Below are 19,741 nucleotides of genomic sequence, written 5' to 3' on the forward strand. Positions count from 1 at the left end.
AGTAATCCATTTGGAAAGGGCAGGACTCATTTTTAGGTTTTTAATGTAGCTAGTTTTCAGAATGAGCCACTAAACACAGTTTTTCAAAGTAATCGTGCAAATAGTTTAAATACCACTATTGGGGTCTGGTTGGATACATTAGAAAATGAGCCAGTTTCAGCTGAAACACATTCATTATGTACGAACAATTTGCGACAAGTTCTATTTACGATCCCAGTCACGTTGGGCATCTGAAATAATTGCAAAGAAACTGACAGTTGTGCAAATGCCGTTAAGTCACAAAATGCCTTACGTCTCAAATAGTTTGCAATTTGCCATCATTTTATTCACAGTTTAGTTGCCAACCCCTCCCCAATTTGTCTCACATTCATCACTTTCTTTTGAGAGGAAATTTGTCTTGCATACCTGATACCACCAAGCAAGACCCATGTAAACAAAGGGAGAACCCTGGCAAACATTTAGAAACTCCTCCATTGATGCCTTTTGGAATCTTTAGTCGACCTCTACAGCCCAGTGATTCACCAATTTTATTACCAGCTGTCTAATTTCTCCTGATTATTTCTGCAGCGGTATGCCTTGCTGCAATCTATGTAGAGCAGCGGTGCCCACGAGGGCCACTATCTAGCATGTTTTGGTTGGACACCTGATTGATGGTTGAATGACCTGTTCCGCAGGTCATCAACTTAAGCCTGTTCATTTCTCACTGCTTAAAACCAGGTGCACTGAAGCAGATATAAATCTAAAATCTAATGGCTCATAGGACAATGACTGGAGACCACTGGTATACAAGAAGTTGGGACCTGACAACCAACAACAGAAGAAGCCACATCATGTAAAGAGTTTAGAAACTCCTCGTGGTTTTACAAAAATAATCGATGACCCTTAAAGTGTAGGGCTTTCTTGCATCAGGCCTGTTTCTTGGTATGTGTGTGCGTTAGTACTGCAACAAGCTCTTGTTTCCTACATATTTGTTAGATAAGAGTTTATATGAAGTAATCTGAGGCCATCTGACAGTGTTTCTCCCTGCTGCACTTCCTTATGAGAAATCCAGGCTTACACCCCCACACCCTCACACACACTTACAAGTTTCTTGCCCTCTGTCATCTCAGTGGAAATAACATCCCTAAGCTTTTGCCAGAAAGTCAACACCCTTTGGCTTGCACGCCAGTTTCAGATGAAGCACCGAAGTCTGGATAACTCTCACGAAAACCAGCTCAAAATGTGTTGTTTAACAACGCACTGACACGTTGTTCTCTTATTTATGTTATCCGCTCCTAATTACGATCTCTTATTCTGCCATCTGTGTTTACTTTTTCAGTTTTTGGATGCATATGCAGCTTTCCTTTACAGGAAGAGCTTCTTAACGGAGCAGTTAGGAAGGGATCGGTACGATCTTAGATAAAAATCTAATCGAGTTAATCCAAAAATGACACGTTTTCTCTTTGTGAATGGGATGAACGAAGGATTTTCCAAATCTCCTGACATCACCGCTGGTCGTTTGAAGCTTCCAACAGTTCTTGATTTTAAGTCCCGCCAAACACAAAGCAGAGCTGTTGTCATTAGGTCGGCTCTACCAGACTGTGACTATGCAATAACCGACCAGCCTAGCTATCATAGCACCCCATTCCTCGCAAACTCATACCAGATGTTGGACAACACTTCATCAGAGCTTGTGTCGTGCGTGTTTGATGGGTAAATTAAAGCAGCGGTTGTTTACGTGTTTACAAATTAACAGAAAGATTGTGGAACATGTTCACAGATCCATTAGATCTTAATATTGTGGTATCAAAGCGAAACACTGATGGATGAAAAGAAGCAATTTTAAAGAATCTTTAATGGGACCCTCATGAGTTAGCACAGACAGATGGTCCTACTATTGACAATAAAGTGTTTTCCTCTCCATTCATTTGTTTTGCATCATTAGAATCCAAGGCAGTAATGACTTTTGATAGTATTTTCCTGCTTAGCTGTCCTGCTCTTCTTGCAAAGTGAATCAACATGCTGTAGGTTCGTCAGATCAGATGTTGTTTCCATTTAAATGGACACATGCTGGCAAAGAACATGTTCTGCTCTACATCTTTGCTTTAATTGGTCCCATTTATGGTCCTAAAGAAACATTCCTTTTAATTAACAAACTTCTCAGATAAACAGTCTCTGATTGAGTGGTCTCACCTTGAGAGCTGGTGTCTCTAAGGGTCAGGTGGGCTGATGGCCTTTGGGCCACAGAGCCCACGAACTTGGAGTTGTTGTAAGTGCGAGGCATTGTTCTTGCCTCTGAAACAGAGCGAGGGGGAAAAAAAACATCAGAAAATGTCCAAACTAAATGAAATTAAAAAAAATTGTATGTGCAGGAAAAAGCTGCTCACCGATGAATGTTTGTTTGGAGATGAAGTTCTCCGTCACCTGAAAGACACCAAAATGGGACAAACATGAAACAGACACATAAACTTTTGCTCCCTAAAACATCAAAATAAGAGCTAAATGCCAAATACATGATTGAAAAAAGCACAGAGGACAAAAAATAGCTTCGTCCTTTTAGAGTCTTTTTCAATCAGTGTTGATTTTGACGCTAATGCTAGTTAATGTCAGCTAAAACAGACCTGAGAGTTATTAACCACTTGGAAAGAAACAGATGTATGTGATTATGTGTTTTGTGAAGGTAACTACTTTGACAGTAGACATTTTCACTGGTTTTAAATATCAGTTCTGAATGTTAATATAAACTTTTAAGTAGTTTCAGTCTATGAATATGTTCTTACATCCCTTTATCCCACCATTTCTATTGTATTGTACCTACTGCATTGTGTCCCATTATACTATAACAAATCTTAATGTTTCATAATTTATCAAGAATCATATCACATCATATTTTTATGTATCGAGTATTATTTTGTAATATATCATACTGCATCAAATTGCATCACATTATATTATAATATATTGTGTCATATCATTAGTATAGGCAGCAGATAGAGTGAGTTTAGAAGTTGTGCATACTGGATTTATATTTCCATACTTTTTGCAGCTGTCATTGCTCCTCCCTCTCTGTTGTGTGCTAACCTTACTACCAGTTTAAATCACACACAGACTGCATCATATTTGAACACACTTTGACTACTCACACTGTCCTGTTTCTGATTCATTTCTCTTGTTGCTCCATCGTTTGATCAGGAAACAATGACACAGAAAGGTATTTGTTTATTTATATGAACATACATACATCACAGTGGTTGCACACTCAGTAATTCAAGCCACGATTTTCTCTTCCAGTTCCTTTTTAAGTTTTTTTATGTGTAGACAAAACCCATTTGCACTCGTGCTGAGTCTCCGGTGCCCTGTATCGAGGCCCTTATCCTGCTGGGGTTCTAATTCTCTCTAATGAATTTGCTCTGAAACCACAAAAACTTCAACATGTTTCATTGCATCTCAGGTTTTGAACTCGTGGTGTGTTTTTCTTGGCGGTGGGTCAGTTTCTCCTGCACTGAACACACAACTCAACCTGCTAATTGAACATGATCACCAAGGAAAGGCTTGGTAAACCCCCAGCTTGAGTACATTTATATACTCTAAGCAACAGGCTTTAACAGAGAATGTAGTGTTGGTTTGGCTCGTCTCACTACACATACAGTGCTGTAAAAAAAGTATTTGCCCCTTACAGATATTTTTCCACACTTACGAGTTTCAGATCAGCGGACACATTTCAATATTAGACAGAAATAACCCAAGTAAACATCAATGCAGTTTTAAAATAATAGTTTTAATCATTAAGGGTGAAAAATGATCCCAACTATCCCGGGCCTATGCGGAAAAATCTTTGACTCCGAAACCTAATAACTGGTTGTAACACCTTTGGAAGCAACAACTGTAATGAAGTGTTGGTGGTTATAACTGATGATGCAGTGTTTTCCTAGCCTAGCAATCTAGACAAACTGTAGCTGTAAAAAGCTCTGCAGGTCAGCCTAGCCATCGTAGCCTCGGCAGGTCTACCACTGGCCCAAAAACTTTATGTCTCGCAAAACACAACGTTCTGTTTGTTGGGCAGTCTGTGCACTAGAGCAGCAATGAAGAAAAACTACAAAAATGGCGTTGGCTCAGGAATGGTGCTCGTTTGAATCAGCTTTGGCACCAACCTTTTTTACTATCTAGACTTGGGCTTTTATTTGAGACATGAGCAGATGCAGTTACTTAAGTCATTTATCTTGAAAATGAATGCATTTGCTTTGTCTTCGACAGTTTGAAACACAACCGTAGATTTTGCCTCACGACTGGGCTGATTTAATGAGTTGTGACCAGACTATACGTTTACATATATAAGATGGCTTGCCAGGCTCCTTCAGGATTATCTCAGGTGGTCCAGGTCAAGAAGAAGCAAAGCAGACCCAGACCATCACACTACCACCACCATGTTTGACTGTTGGTGTGATGATGCTTGTCTGAAACGCAGCATTGGTTTCAGTACGGATACAACAGGTCACTTTCTTTTTGTTGAATCGTGACCTCTGACCTTAGAGAAGCCTGTAGTGCCTTAGATGTTGTGGGCTCTTTTGTCCTTAAAGAGCCAGATTAGAGATTTTTTAGCCGACTTTATTTTGTCAGACAAGCTCTCCTGTAGTGACTTCTTAATTCTACAGGTTAGGTAGTGAGCAGACCCGAACATTCCAAATAATGTGATAAATCATGAATGAACTGTGAACAAACATCCTCTGAAAACACGGATAAAACATGACTGCCGTGTTTAAAGATAAAAATAACCTCACGTAGGACGATTTCAGACACCAAAGCAGTGGAAGCATGTAAACTCAACAAGTGGTAAAAGTCTTCCTGGAGGTGAGCTCCAGTGTCAGTTTTCCCTTTTGACTGTTTGCATCTGGTTTGCCTTTCAGGAATACTCAGATAATAAGAGATTTAGTGTCAAAAGTGTCCAACATGTCCCAGATGAATGGTGAGCTTAATGTAAAACATGGTAAATTCATCTGATTGGTGAGGAGACTACATTAGGCTTTCAGAAAATAACACATAAACTGCCACGATGAAATGATGCTTCACCAAAACATTCCAAGTGGCTTTTTAAGTCCAATAAATTTTACAATCTATACAATTCTCCTTTTAAAGATAAACAATTATGAATAGCTGAAGGATGGCCTCTGAAGGAAGGTCAGATCTGATGAGGCTACAACACACCTGCATCTTTCAGAGTTACTACTCCCAGCTGATGTTGGCATTTCTCTCAGATGCGATGATATCTCACTAATTCTAGCAGCCGAGTCTCGTCTCTACAGCCGGTTTAAGGCCAAAAAACAGATAAAGAAGGAAATTTATGAGTATTGTTTCTAACTTCCGTCCTGCGTTGCCATCTGCAGAATTAGGTCATCATTCTTATCCCAGCTAATAATAGATATCTATAAAAAACCAAACACATTTATTTCTGCCAGTTAGCTCAAAAAATGGGAAATCGGATGGACTGGATTGGACCCTAACTTTGCATGTTTTTGAGCTAAACCGTGTCATGCAGACCTGAGGCAGACGGGAACAATGTGGACTCTTGTTAAACCGATTAAAATTAAAGTTAGCACAATTAATCTTAAGAGCAACAATTACAGTAGAAACTTCTAGATGAGGGTTTACATTGAATGTCACGTAGATAAATGGAAAACGAAGCTACGCCTTTGGGTCCGTCTTGGTTGAGTCATTTAGGTCTAAATGCTGACCAAACACAGTGCAGTAAACAGCTTATTTTCCAACGCCACGATATAAACTGTAATCTGAAATGATGACAATTTAATCCGGTCATCTAAGATATTTCTATATGTCACACAGAATTGGGTCATGCCATTCATTGATTGGCTGGGTAACAGATGACGTATGATTCCCAGTACATGGCTGCAGATCTCTGGCGTGTTTCTTGTTCGAGCTTTTGCTGTTAGAAGTAAACTCCATCCATCGCCTTGCCACTGAGGGATCGATGCAGTAGGATTGAGTAGAATTTAAATCAATCCTAGGCTTTTGACCTTACCAGAGAGTTAATCACATCTTCCTCACATCAGAGCCCAGGCTTACTGGCTTGTTGTTTTTTCCGCGTGTGTGTTTCCTCCTCTAACGAGCATCTGATCAGCTGTCATGGTGGCTTACTGTGAAACACTACACTCCTGCCACATTTTAGGAACACCACTTTTGAGTGCGGTAAATCAGCATGTCGCCTTTGATGTGACTACCCTCAAAGTTAGAGTTTACTGCCTACGTGACCTCATGTGAGCGTAAGATGGATAGACTAACACCAGACTGCGGTTGTGTGTGTGTGTTAAGTAACTTTGGGGATTTGGCGCAGTCTGAAAGACTAAAAAGCTTTCCAGCTGCAATAATAACAACAAATAAGCCCTGAACTCTCCTCTTTCACCCTGTTTAGAATAACAGACGCAGATAAAAATAGTCTGATTTCTTCACGTCATGCTTTTCCTGGCCAAAACTTCAAACTAAGGCAGGATGACGGAGAATCGACACCAAGTTAGGGCATTAAAGAGATTGAGAGAAAGTTCAAACGTTACTGTAGAAGCAGGAATCAATAGTAAATATCTATTAAATATAGTGTCTCTACTGCATGATCACGTCCATTGGTGCGTTTTCCCTTTTTGTTATCTAAAAACTCTTAAACAAGATCACAAATCTGAAAAACGATTAAAGGCTCAATAATCCTTTGAGGAATCCATACTGCCTACCATGGACGTAATTTTCACTTTAGAAGTGGAGGGGACCGGGGGTGGGGGTGGGGGTGGGGGAGGGGGGTATCTTTACAGTATGCTCTAATGGGAAACGGGCTTCAACACAAATGGTTGTTTTCTGCTTGGTCCTAGAGCTCAACCAGTGTCAATTTAATATAGTGTAACATTGTCTTTGGATGGTAAAAAGTGCAGGGGTCAAAACATGACTTTGGAAAAAGTGTGTGTGGGGGGGGGGGGACATGTCCCCCCTGTCCCCCCCCCCAAAATTACGTCCATGCTGCCTACTGATTTTACTGGCATAATTTGACTTAAAGTTAAAGTCCCGTTAGTCGTCACACACTGGTGAAATTATTTCCTCCATATTTGACCCATCCCTTCGGGAAGTGTTGAGCTGCCGGGACAGCTGCTTTGGTGGTTTAACCCCCCCAGTCGAACCCCTTAAAGCTGAGTGTCAAGCACGAAGGCATTGAGTCTCATTGTTAAAGTTTTTGGTTTGACCAGACTGGATCGGAACCCCGCTCTCCCAGTCTCAGGATGGACACTACCACTAGGCCACCGAGCTGGTATTAGATCATCTTATGTTCATGATAAATTATGCCATTTTAGCTGCATAGCTAATCAGTACACTCAAAGTAAACAGTACCTTCTTATTTGTAAACCTGACTGAGTTGAAGCCATTTTCGTGTTGGCCGAGATCAGCTAAGATTAGTGGTGGCAGCCATGTTGAATCCAGCTGGATCCAAAGGTTTACCAAATGATCCAGAGAGTATTTTCTGAGAATATCCTTCAAATCTGTCTAGTGCTTCACAAGATATTTAGTTAGAAGACATGTTTGTGACCTTTCATCTTTGGAACTGAAACTTTGGGATATTATGGAAAAAGCAAATTCCCGACTGAATGCAGTAAATCTGACAGTGGGTGGTTGTTATTACACTTTAATTGTTTTGAAAGTCCTCAGACGTTATTTGATGGGGAATGGTCAAGACAAGAGAAAGGAAAGACAAGGATTTAGAGGTTTCTCAGCATAATCCCTTACCTATGTGGTAATATCAGCACTTGATGTCTGACGGTTCTTGTTGTTGGGATGTCTGAATGGCTCAAACATCACTTGTGCTCAGATTTAGGCTTCTGCTTTTTCCCTTTACTAACAGAAATCCTTCAGATTCAAAGTTAGATGTGAGAACCAGTTTGTACACTGGTGGTCTTCTATTACACCAGTTCACAGCAGAGTTAGCATTGGTCAAGACTTTTACTTGTCCCCATGGTTTGTTTTGATTATTCTGGGTCATAATAAATCAAATTCAACATCTAGGAATTCTGTCTGCAGCGCTGTGCTTCATTATCAAGCCTACGGCACTGGCTGTAAAACCATCTGTTTCAAATAGGCTTTAACACGTTCTACAACCTCTTGTACTGGGAAGGTTCATCCTTATTCCTGAAAATTACATAAATAGATTTACTTCTTCCTGGAGGTCTGATGAGAAATCCAAATAAAAGACCTTCCAATTAAAACAAAAGACATTTTCCTATATTGGTGATATTCACCACCTAATGTTGCTTTATTAGATTTGATAGAAAGAGTTGTCTATCTAGAAAATTAAATAAATCACAAAAACATTATCTTGACGTAACGGTCTACCAATGTAACCTTCTCAATCAAACTAACGCAAACCTTCATGTTTGAGCTTTTAATGTGGAAATTTGAGAACGTGGAACAATGCTGGTGAAATTCACTTGCTGTTAACTTTAAAAGTTAAAAATCTGATGGTGGTTGGAAAACAAAGCAAACGGGGAGAGGAAAAGATGATAGACAACTCTAGGAAATAAGAGAAGTGGAACGGAGTAAAAATTTTGGGAAAACAGAGAAGAGTCAGATGGGAGAAGTATGGGAAAGGAAGAATAGACAGAGGATTGAGAGAGGAAAACGAAGGGGAGTGAAAGATGGACAAGTATGCACATGAAGGAGCGTTTCTTCTGCAGATTAGCAGTTGCTGCAATCCAATACTTTAATATGCTGGTCGAGCCGGACAGGCCTGGACTGGAACTGTGTGTGTGTGTGTGTGTGTGTGTGTGTTTGAACCTCCTTGACATGCTCTTATCAACTCTAATCTGGTCTAAGAGGCTAGTCCCCGGCTGAGAGTGAGATGTCCGGCCATGGTCAAGACAAAAGCTGCCAACACACACATGTATGTCAGTGTGTATAAACCATTAGGGTCAAAGAAGGCAGGTGTGTATGCTTATGAGTGATGTAAAGAAAGGCATTTATTAGGCCTTCAACTCAGAAACCTGCTCCAGAGGGAAAGCACCATTTGTCATTAAAGAAAACTCCATCCATCCATCCATTGTCTGAACCCGCCTTGTCCACGTAGGGTCGCCGGGGGGTGGGGGTGGGGGGTGCTGTACTCACAGGTAAAGGGCGGCAGATGTTACCAACATTGCATTGTGGGGAAGGGCAGAATGCATTATGAAGATGATGACTAGCTAATTCATATATTAGGGAGGGGACTGAGCAAGCTCAACAGAATAGATTAGTTTGGGCCAACGTCCATCCATTTCCTGAACCCACTTGTCCACGTAGGGTCGCGGTGGGGGTGGGGGGTGGGGGTGGGGGGCTGGCGCCTATCTCCAGCGGTCAATGGGCAATCAGGTGGGGGACAGAGAGCCAGTCCATCGCAGGGCAACACAGAGACACACAGGACAAACAATCATGCACACACACACTCACACCTAAGGACAATTTAGACAGAACAATTAACCCAACGGTCATGTTTCTGGACTGTGGGAGGAAGCGGGAGCACCCGGGGAGAACCCACGCATGCACAGGGAGAACATGCAAACTCCATGCAGAAAGATCCCAGGCTGGGAAGCGAACCCAGGACCTTCTTGCTGCAAGGCAACAGCTCTAACCACTGCGACACTGCGCAGCCCATTACAGAAAAATGTCCTACATATCTGTCATTATTTAAACTTAATACATCAAAGGTCTATTTTCTAGAGACGTCAACTTCACAAATAAATCAAACCTTTGAACGGCTCTTCAAAGTGAATGATGCCTTAGGCCGTTCATTTGGGCTTTTAGTAACCAGATGAACACTTCACACCCCCCAACTGCACATCGCTCTGCTCTTTTGAAAAGAGCCATAAGTCCCATCACTACTATTTAATTATTTTATTTTATTTCATTAAACCTTTATTTATCCAGATGGGTCAACTGAGAACTCATTCATTTACAACGACGATCTGGCCAAGAGGCAGCAGCAACAGACACATAGTTAGCTTTACAACAGGCATGATAAAAGTAAGTAAGATAAAACTGTAAGACTAGGGATGTGCATAGTCAACCAGGTTCTACAAATGATTGTTTTGTGTATGAACTGATACCAATGTAACCTCCTGTGGGAATGGAGTGATGGCCAGTTAACGAGAGAGTACAGATCACAATGATGGGCACCAGTGACAATATCCCAGGGATTGCTGATTGATAAATGACATTGAGTTTATGAAGACATCTTTTGGAAGCAGTCCTATAAATGTTGTCACCGTAATCTAAGATGGGAAGGGTTGTCATTTTGACCAAGGTTTGCTTTGCAGAATGAGTAAAGGATGACCTGTTGTGGTATAGAACCCCAATTCTTGACTTGACTTTAGAAAGTAATGAATTGATAAGAATTTAAACTGAAAGTGTGCTGTCGAGCTAGATACCCAGATACTTATAGGAACTGACAAGCGGCAGTTCTGTACCATCCAGGGAAACAATACTAGGGTGGAAAGCTGATTGCAGTAAGTTACGGTTGAAGATCATGAACTTTGTTTTACTTGTGTTTAAATGAAGATGAAGGTTGGAGAACGCACAATGAAGACAATTAAAGTTGTGCTGCAAGGAGGACAAAGCAATGTTCAAGGAAGAACTGCATGTATATAAAATGGTGTCATCCACATACAAATGTATATGAGGTCTATCAACAGTGTGAAATAATGTTATTAATATAGATTTTGAGCCTGGGCCCAGTATCGACCCTTGAAGAACACCCATAGATGGAGCAGATTGGTAATCCTATATTCTCACTGTTTGTGTACGGCCTAAGATATAACTTCAGAACCAAGCCATGGACTCCTGAGAAAGTCCTATATGTTTGAGCCTGCTAAGTAATTTTCTCATACATTCACCTATATACACCTTTTCTTTCTGGGGAGTTGTTTTCCTTTAGAAAATCTCTCAGCGAGCCAGACCTGAAATTTGCCTTTGACAGGGTACTACTATGAATTAGTTTTTTTGAGCAGACACAGATCTGCACCAGTCAATGTTTGTCTGTCTACTCTTGGTATAAACTTGGTGTCAAGTAGGGTATATTCTCACTAGAGAAGACGCAAAATCCATTATCTCAGTGAGTTTTGACTGTTAGCAAGAAATTGCAAACTGTATTATTAACAATGAAGTTTCCATACTGTTTCAAAACATTCAGAATTTTCTTACAAATCTTTCTTTGTACATGTTAAAAATATTTTTGCTCGGTTTCCTTTTGAATGGGTTGTCTCAGACGTATAGAACCCTTTAGGACTCTTATTTAGTTTTCATGGGTTAGAAAGTAATTTAAAAATTAGACAATTTTGGGAGAGTTTCACGACCACATGGTGACTGAATTTAGACAAAATTAAGACACTTAAGTCAAAAATTGAGGTAAGAAAAGTGCTACAACTTGTGCTGTCATATCCTGGTCCAGCCATTTTTCAATCTTCTCACAAAAAATGTCATAAACGCAAAATTTGTTTAATTAAAACGAATTAGTCCCTAAGCATCTTATCTTCCCAAGTCATGATTTGTTAGCTATTTGTTCTCCTTTTGATCACAATTTGGTTACTGACGCCTCCCTAAATTGTCTGTACTTTCGGACTCCAGGAAACTAAACTGCGAAGGAATCCAGAAACACCTCATGTGACCAGCATCTGTTTGATCCCAGTTCACTGAAAACAACAGAACCACATCATCTGCAAAAAGCATCAATGCAACGTAAATTCTGGAAGGCCTTGAAGGACCAAATGTTAATTTGTAGAAGACCAGGAACCCACGTGCCCCTCTAAGTACCCCCCATAAGACACCACATGCAATAAATTTAAACATTTTTACTAGTTTTACTGCTGCAAACAGGTGGTTTCTGGATCATTTAAATACTGAAAATCAGATTAAAAGCAGCTTTAAAACGTTATAATGTTATGGTGTTTTTTTGGCATTTGGTCATTAAGTAATGGTAACGTATTAGTCCAGAGTTGAGTGGTAATGCCTAAAAATTTATTTTGAGGGTTCACCCTTCAGCTACAGGGAAAAGCCCAGTGGCTGAAGGGAAGTAGTAAAAAAAATAATGTTTCTGTTGTACATTTATTTATAGAAACCTAGAAAGGCACATTGTGTCAAATGCCTCAGATTTAAAATTGAACATTTTCTCCATAAATCACTGAGACACACAGGTTTTACATAATAAAGTGTGTGTGTGTGTGTATGTGTGTGTTCAGACATCTGACTTTAATTTACAGCCAAACGTGTTCAGTGGCAGTTTTATCTCTGAAAAGCAGCGAGGAAAGGTTATATGACAGGTAACGCACCATTGGCCCGCTCGATGCCAGCCTCTGATAACTGACCTGTTTACTGTGAGAGTTTCCTGCCACACAAACGTTGAGTGGATTTCAGGAAGTGTTTGAACATACGGGGGGACAAAAACACTCTTTGTTGCTTTTAAAGTTTGGTTTCTCCAGATGATTGATTTCCTAGAATCGATGTATGGTTTCGTAACCAAGAACGGGATAAAATATTTACTTAAGCAGTTCTTTGTATTATTATCAGTTCAGTCTTGAGCCTTATTTACCTCCCTTCACATGTTTGCTTGCTCTGATTTATTCTTCCTTGTTTCTCTGTAAAAGTATAACAAAGCTCACAGCTTTGCCTGGAATCTGTCTCTACTTGTCTTTTCCACTTGTAAGCGTTTAATTCTCCTCCCAGTTTTTGTTTTCCAAGTTTCTTTTTTTCTTTGTCAGCTTCAATCCCACCTTCTTACACCAACAGCAGTAAACTGCAAAGTTCAAGGACTCGGTCTGAATCTCAGCTTCAAATTAAATTTCCCATAAACAAAAATTGACTTCATTTGGTGTTTTATGCAACTACAAATACTTTTGATGCTTTTGTAGATCTTGTTACAGCATTTTCCTAAAAAAAAAGAAATTAATTAATTAATTAATTCTATTCTACAGTATCACACACCACATGGCTATTTGCCCTAAGAAGTATGATCCTAGCAATATAAAATGTTTTTGAGAAGAATAAAACACAAACTTGAACAATCATAAATTCTTGCATCAGCAGTTGTCTGTGAAAGTGACCACAGTATTTCATTTGTCTCCTATCACGGTCTCTCTGTGGTTTTATTGTGTCAAATCAGGACTTTGGCCTTGTCAGTTGCTCATTATGAGAGTGATATTTGAGACAAAACAAATCCAACCACAAGACTTGTGTGCTGGAAAGATACAGTCTGACAAAGGTCTGCATCACATGGTGCCAGTAAACACGCTAACACGTGATAGTCGAAAACACTAAAAATGTAAACTCACTTAGGTATAAGCATTATAGAGCAAATAGTAAAAGCTCAGGAGGAAAAAATCCACTATTTAAAGTTACTCACCGGTATGGATGAGAAATATAAACCAGGTTTTTATTACAAAATGTCTTGTCTTTAATGACATAATAATAAAAGAGGTAATAAATAAAGATAACACATTTAACTATTATCATTATTAGTATCACTGGATGACTAATCATTTTATCACGATCTAAATCCGGCCCGCCCTCGGAGGGTTTGTGTGCGGCCCCTAGCAGGCTGTTGATGTAGTTAGACCATTCACATGATTAGAATTTTACTAATAGGCCTATTTTGTTTTAGAATTAAAACATAATTGTAAAACAATTGTAGCACTTTTATATAAGACATTTTGAAACTTTTGTGGCTCTAAAAGTCATTTAACCATACAAAACACTCAGAGACAAAAAAAAAACAATAATAAAAAATAAAAAATACATTAATATTTACAAATCTGAAGTTTGGGAAAAAAGTTTTGGTTGTATTTTTTTTTTTTTACTGTAAAACCACAGACCTGAACACCTACTGGTTTGGCTTATGTTATCAGCTAATAATGAGAAGAGGAAGACAGAGTTTTAAACCTTTTTCCAACTAAAACATTGACAAAACTCAAAGAGAATTTTTGTTGCACCCCGCTGAATCAACTACATTTGCAACAAGTTGTTTAGATGTCACTCAGTGACTACCAACTACCTAAGTCCATAGTATTGTTGTATTTTAATAGGTAATTTGTTAAATAATTTGTTTAAATAGACTGTTTTTGGGCCAGAGTACATGTACAAAAGGACAATACTAAATGCAGACGTGGACTAAAGTGTTGGTACCTTTTGGTCAATGAAAGAAAAACCCCAAATGATCAGAATTAACTTGAATTCGACAAAAGTAATAAATACAAATTCTATGAAATGTAACCAGTTAAATTCAGACATTGCTTTTCAACCATGCTTCAACCAAATTATAAAAATAAAATAAAATTCATGAACAAACCTGGACAAAAATGATGGGACCTCTCAGAAAAGACCTGTTAAAAGGGACCTGTTAATTCAAGGTGTGTCCACTAATTAGCATCACAGGTGTCTACAGTCTCATAATCAGTCAGTGGGCCTTTATATATGGCTCCAGGTAGTCACTGTGTTGCTTGCTGGCATGGTGTACCACACTCAATATGGACCAGAGGAAGTGAAGGAAAGAGTTGTCTCAGGAGATTAGAACGATTATTATATACAAGAAAGTTAAAGGTAAAGGCAAAGGCTGTAAGACCATCTCTAGCAACTAGATGCTCCTGTGACTACAGTTGCACACATTATTCAGAAACTTCAGATCCGTGGGACTGTAGCCAACCTCACTGGGCGCGGCTGCAGGAGGAAAACTCATGACAAATCAAAGAGATAGAAAATCCAATAATAAACGAGCCCAGAAAAACTTCTAAAGAGATCCAAGTTGATCTTCAAGCTCAAGGAACATCATATCTCACTATCTGTCATTGCTTGAGCCAAAGTGGACTAGATGGGAGACGACCAAGGAGGACAATGTTGTTGAAAACAAATTATAAGAAAGACAGACTGGAACATGCCGAACTACATGTTGACAAGCCACAAAGCTTATTGGACAATGTCCTACGGACATATGAGACAAAAGTATTAAATTTTTGCTAACACACATCAGCTCTATGTTAAGAGATAGAAAAATTAAGCGTTTCTAGAAAAGAACACTGTTCCTACTGTGAAACATGGAGGAGGCTTTGTTATGTTCTGGGCTGCTTTGTTGCATGTGGCACAGGGTGTCTTGAATATGTGCAGGGTGCTGGCCAGTGTCAGAAAGCTTGGTCTCAGTCTCAGGTCATGGGCCCTGCAACAGGACAATGACCCAGAACAGCTAAAAACACCCAAGAAAGGCTAAAAGGTCAACACTGAACTTTTCTAAGGTGGCCTTCTATGAGCCCTGACCTCATTCCTATTGAGCGTCTCTGGATGGAGCTGAAACATGTCGTCTGGAGATGGCGCCCTTCAAACCTGAGACAACTGGAGCAGTTTGTTCATGAGGATTGGGCCAAAATACCTGCTGAGTGCAGAAGTCTCATTGACAGGTACAGGAAATGTTTGATTGCAGTGACTGCCTCAAAATGTTGTGCAACAAAATATTGTTTTAAATAATTCAATTGAAGCATGGTTGAAAAGCAATGTCTGACTTTCATTGGTTACATTTCATAGAACTTTAATTCTTACTTTTGTCAGATCCAAGGTATTTCTGTGACCATTGTGGGTTTGTCTTTCATTAAACAAGGGGTACCAACAAGTGTGTCCATGTCTGTACTTCTTCCTTTTACAGCCATACTCTGGCACGTGTACAATAGTAAAAATAGATTTACTGGTTGAGTGTTGCCCAATATATCCAACTCATGTTCTCCGTCTGGCGGGTCAAAACAAGTGTTTGTGGTTTGCTGGGAATCATCTCTAACATCCACAACTTTCTTTGGACTCAAAACATAAATAACTAAGAGGTATTTTAAATAAAAGCAAAGCTGTTGAGTCTGCCCAAGGTAGAAAGGTGGTAACCCTCAAAACACTTCTGTTTAGCCTCACATAGTGGCCGTACTTATCTAACGAAAAGGGTGATTTCTGCTAACAGTGTGACGACTTCATTGCTCTGTTATCTCACTGAGTTTATGCCATTTTTTTAAATAACTTTATGCTGACAGCAGAAAGTCCAGACTGTGGTCCAAGAAGTCCATGCACATTCTGGGAAAGTCTATAAATAAAATGAGATAAAAGGCAGAGCCAGTGAAACGGAGGTGCTAAAGATAGTTTGAAACACGTACACAAGAATTTCAGGCCTTAACTAAGCTATGTCTGTGTCTGAGAAGGGCCTGAGGGGCATTTTGTTTTATCTCTGGAGAAAACTGAAACCCTCCCCCCACCAAAAAATAACAATGACCTCTTAAATGTGGCAATAAAACCAAGGAGCTTTCAGAAGTCACCGAACTGCCAGATTATCAAGGTTGTTGCAAAGATTGCACTATTTTAATTTTATTAGACACAGCTGGGAGTGCTCCAACCAACAGGCACACTTTTGAGTTGTTAACCAATGCCTGAACCAAAGAGACAAAAAAAAAAAAAAAAAAAAACTGGACAAGCTGTGACGCAAAAACTGTTTGGACTGTAAATGTTCCATGAACAAATATGTGAATGCAGAAGATATTTCCCAGAGGTTCTGCATCCTTATACGGCTCTGCTGGAGGATGTAGCAAATTAAGATGCTCAAACTCACTTCATGTCACCTGGTTGTTTTGAGTTGGCATTTTTGAGTATCATTCATGCAACAAAACCTTCAGAGTTTGGCCCAACTAATCAAGAAAATAAAGAAAAAGGGATCAAAATCAATATGAATGCCTGACAGAGATAAGTAAATGTCAAAACCAGCTGACAGGCTAAAAATGCCATTCAGTCTTTTCAAAGATTTACTAATTGTCAGTTCTAGTTTCAATGACCTTACTTAAAAAAGAAGTGATGATTGGACAGAGAAGCTAACAAGCTGAGGGCTAGTTACGGGGCTAATTGCAAACTAGATTTGTGTTGACGTACAACTCTAATAAGACTTTTAAGTTCATTTCAAATAAGAAATGTCATAGCAGTTCATACAAATTATAAGCCTTCACACAGCACTAGATTTAAACTTTATTATTAATGTGGAGAAATTTCATAAATTATCATTGGGACTTACTACCAATTGAACCAGAAGTACTACAGCTAGCTAGCACTATCACTAATCAATGAATTAGGCAGCTCTTACTGATCAAATAGACCACTCGATGTGAACTGCAGCTTCAAGTAAACCCCGATCACCCATTCCCAGGTTAAAGACAGAAAATGTTATTTTTCTAGTTTATCTTTGTGTATTGCACAGACATTGTTCCCAGACATAGGGAGCCTAAGTCACTTCTGGACCATGGGTCTCTGGAGATAAGCACAAATGAATGCAAGTCAATGGGGCTATAAAAGCTATGTTCTAATCCCGTTTATTACGGATTTTACATATGATGTCCGTGAATTTTAAAGACACATTTGATGCCAAAAAAAGCTCTGATTTTTGAATGACAGCAAAAGTCATTTTCGGTTTTGAGTGAAAAGACGTCTAGGACTACAAATGCATCTCACCATATTGACGTCATCAAACCAGACATGGAGAAGACGATGGGTGAGCTTAGTGAGCTTTAGAAGCATTAGACATGTGGAAAAGCAAAGCAAACAAAAAGGCCGTGTGGTAGGTAAGTGAGATCCTGCAGTGACGTCATATACTTGTAGTCATGTTATTCACAAATTTTTACAAGCTACCAAATCTCAAAGTAGGCAACTGGTGTGGCCAAAACACACATCATTAATTTTAATTTTAAATGAAGTACAACATATGTGTGATTCTGTTCACTTACATTCATTTTTCTATGTTCCGGGGACCCATGAGCTGACCGGACAGGGAGGAGTCTTATGCTAGCGAAACCAGAAGACGAAGTAGTGTTTCACAAAATAGCCTTGGTCTGATTCTAACTAGTGGTTTGCCACTATGGCTTGTAACACAAAATCACCATTTTTCAAACTGAGGTTGACCTCAAAAGGTCTGAACTATTACTTTAATATGAAGGCAACTGGGAATGTCATTTAAACCAGCATAGCCCTGTTAAACTTACGGTGGGCTGAGGTCACCAGTAGATCAAAGGACCAACATGATACCCAGAGTATCTGTAGAAAATCCACAAAATTTTGATTTAATGTGGCACAAATTCTAGCTGAACACATGCTGCAAGCTGTATTTGAAATATTTTAAGAATGTACCACATGTATGTGACATTTAACAGTTGTTAATTATTGGCAATGGATATTCTTTTGGGAAATTCCCTCTGACGACTTTGGAAAAGAGCAATAAATGTGTGTAGTGACAGCAACGTCCGTGATTTTAACGCTAAGGAAATGCAGCAGACTTAACTATCAGAGCAAAAGAGGTAAAGTAAAGATGGCGGAATGTCTGAGGGTTGCTGGACAGGAACTTAGTCCAAGGAATGAATGGAGAAAAGGAGGGTGGTCGACGCCAGATACAGAGGTCTTTTGTGTTTGTCTATCAGCTGGAAATCACTAACAACACTGCAGTCCACCGCTCCGCCCTGGATGTGTGTGTGTGTGTGTGTGTGTGTGTGTGTGTGTGTGCGTGTGCGTGTGTGTGTGTGTGTGAACAGCAATACATGACTGACATTTGCTTTTCAATAGCTGTAGCATAAGATAAGAATGTGGAGCTCAGAGGCAAAGTTGTTTCTTTGGCTTGAAGCAAAACTCAGATAAATCCAAGGGGTTGCAAACCTCAAAGGACAAACAAGTTGCTACTACGTTTAAATCATGCTGTACCACTTTTCTATGTCATCGTTCATCACACAGGAAGCTAACTTACATCCCTCATAACCAAAGAAAAACTGTTTAAATATAGTAAAAAGTTTATTAGATTGGTTTGAAAGTTATTACAACCACTGAAACCATTGGTATGTGTACAAAAGTTGTTCTCTGAACATGCCTTTTTATTAGTCTTTTCGAATGCATTTGTAAACTTTGGGTTTTTTATTTAAACCGTATGAGATTCCAGCCCTTCCAGAGATGGTAAGCATTCTTGCTCTGTCACTGAGAAAAAACTAAACTGAGAAGCAAATGAAAAGGGTTTGAGACAGGCTCCAGATTCCTGCAGCAGCTGACAAATTTAGGGAGACAATGTTTTAGCACAATTTTTTTGAACATACAAAGTTACAAAAACATAGCGCAACAACTTTTTGGAGACATTTTGGAAACTTCTTTGCTAATGCTGTTTGCACAGTAAGAGCTCAACAGCAACTGGCTGTAGACCCAAAATTACAAGAAAATATGACATAACAGCAAAAAACAAATAGTCACAGTTTAGCAGTATTTTTAGAAATAGTATGCAAAATCTCCTGTTTAAATGTAGTTATAATATGTCTTAATTACGTCCCAAATTGTTTGTAATTTGCACTTTTGTAATTGCAAATCTGGTCCTGAATCGTCTCACTTTCAGAGTTCTAGATCAATCTGAGATGCGTTTGTCAACTCTGACTGTTATGATATAAAGTCTTTAATGTCTTATCCACTGGGGGCAGCATTAGCTCAACAGGTTGAGCGGGTTGTCCAGTAATCGGAATGTTTCTGGTTCGATCCCAGCTCCTTAACCCACGTTGCCTGCTGGTGGTGGTCGGAGGGACCGGTGGCGCCAGTGCTCGGCAGCCTCGCCTCTGTCAGTGCGCCCCAGGGCAGCTGTGGCTACATCGTAGCTCATCACCATCAGTGTGTGAATGTGTGTGTGAATGGATGAATGATACACTGTAGTGTAAAGCGCTTTGGAGTCCTTACTCTGAGA

General features: G+C 39.5%; 1 protein-coding gene across 1 annotated transcript in view; it reads right to left on the reverse strand.

Annotated features, from left to right (window-relative positions):
• tnfsf10l (TNF superfamily member 10, like) overlaps window positions 1-19,741 on the reverse strand; it is an 86,209-nt gene that overhangs the window by 3,062 nt on the left and 63,406 nt on the right. The window contains exons 3-4 of the mRNA XM_015946360.3: window positions 2,367-2,403; window positions 2,173-2,274 (exon numbers count right to left, since the gene is read on the reverse strand). Coding sequence (XP_015801846.3) covers window positions 2,173-2,274; window positions 2,367-2,403 — 139 coding nt within the window. The remainder of the gene's footprint in view (window positions 1-2,172; window positions 2,275-2,366; window positions 2,404-19,741) is intronic.

Source organism: Nothobranchius furzeri, chromosome 2 (assembly GCF_043380555.1).
Source record: "Nothobranchius furzeri strain GRZ-AD chromosome 2, NfurGRZ-RIMD1, whole genome shotgun sequence".
Taxonomy (NCBI): Eukaryota; Metazoa; Chordata; class Actinopteri; order Cyprinodontiformes; family Nothobranchiidae; genus Nothobranchius; species Nothobranchius furzeri.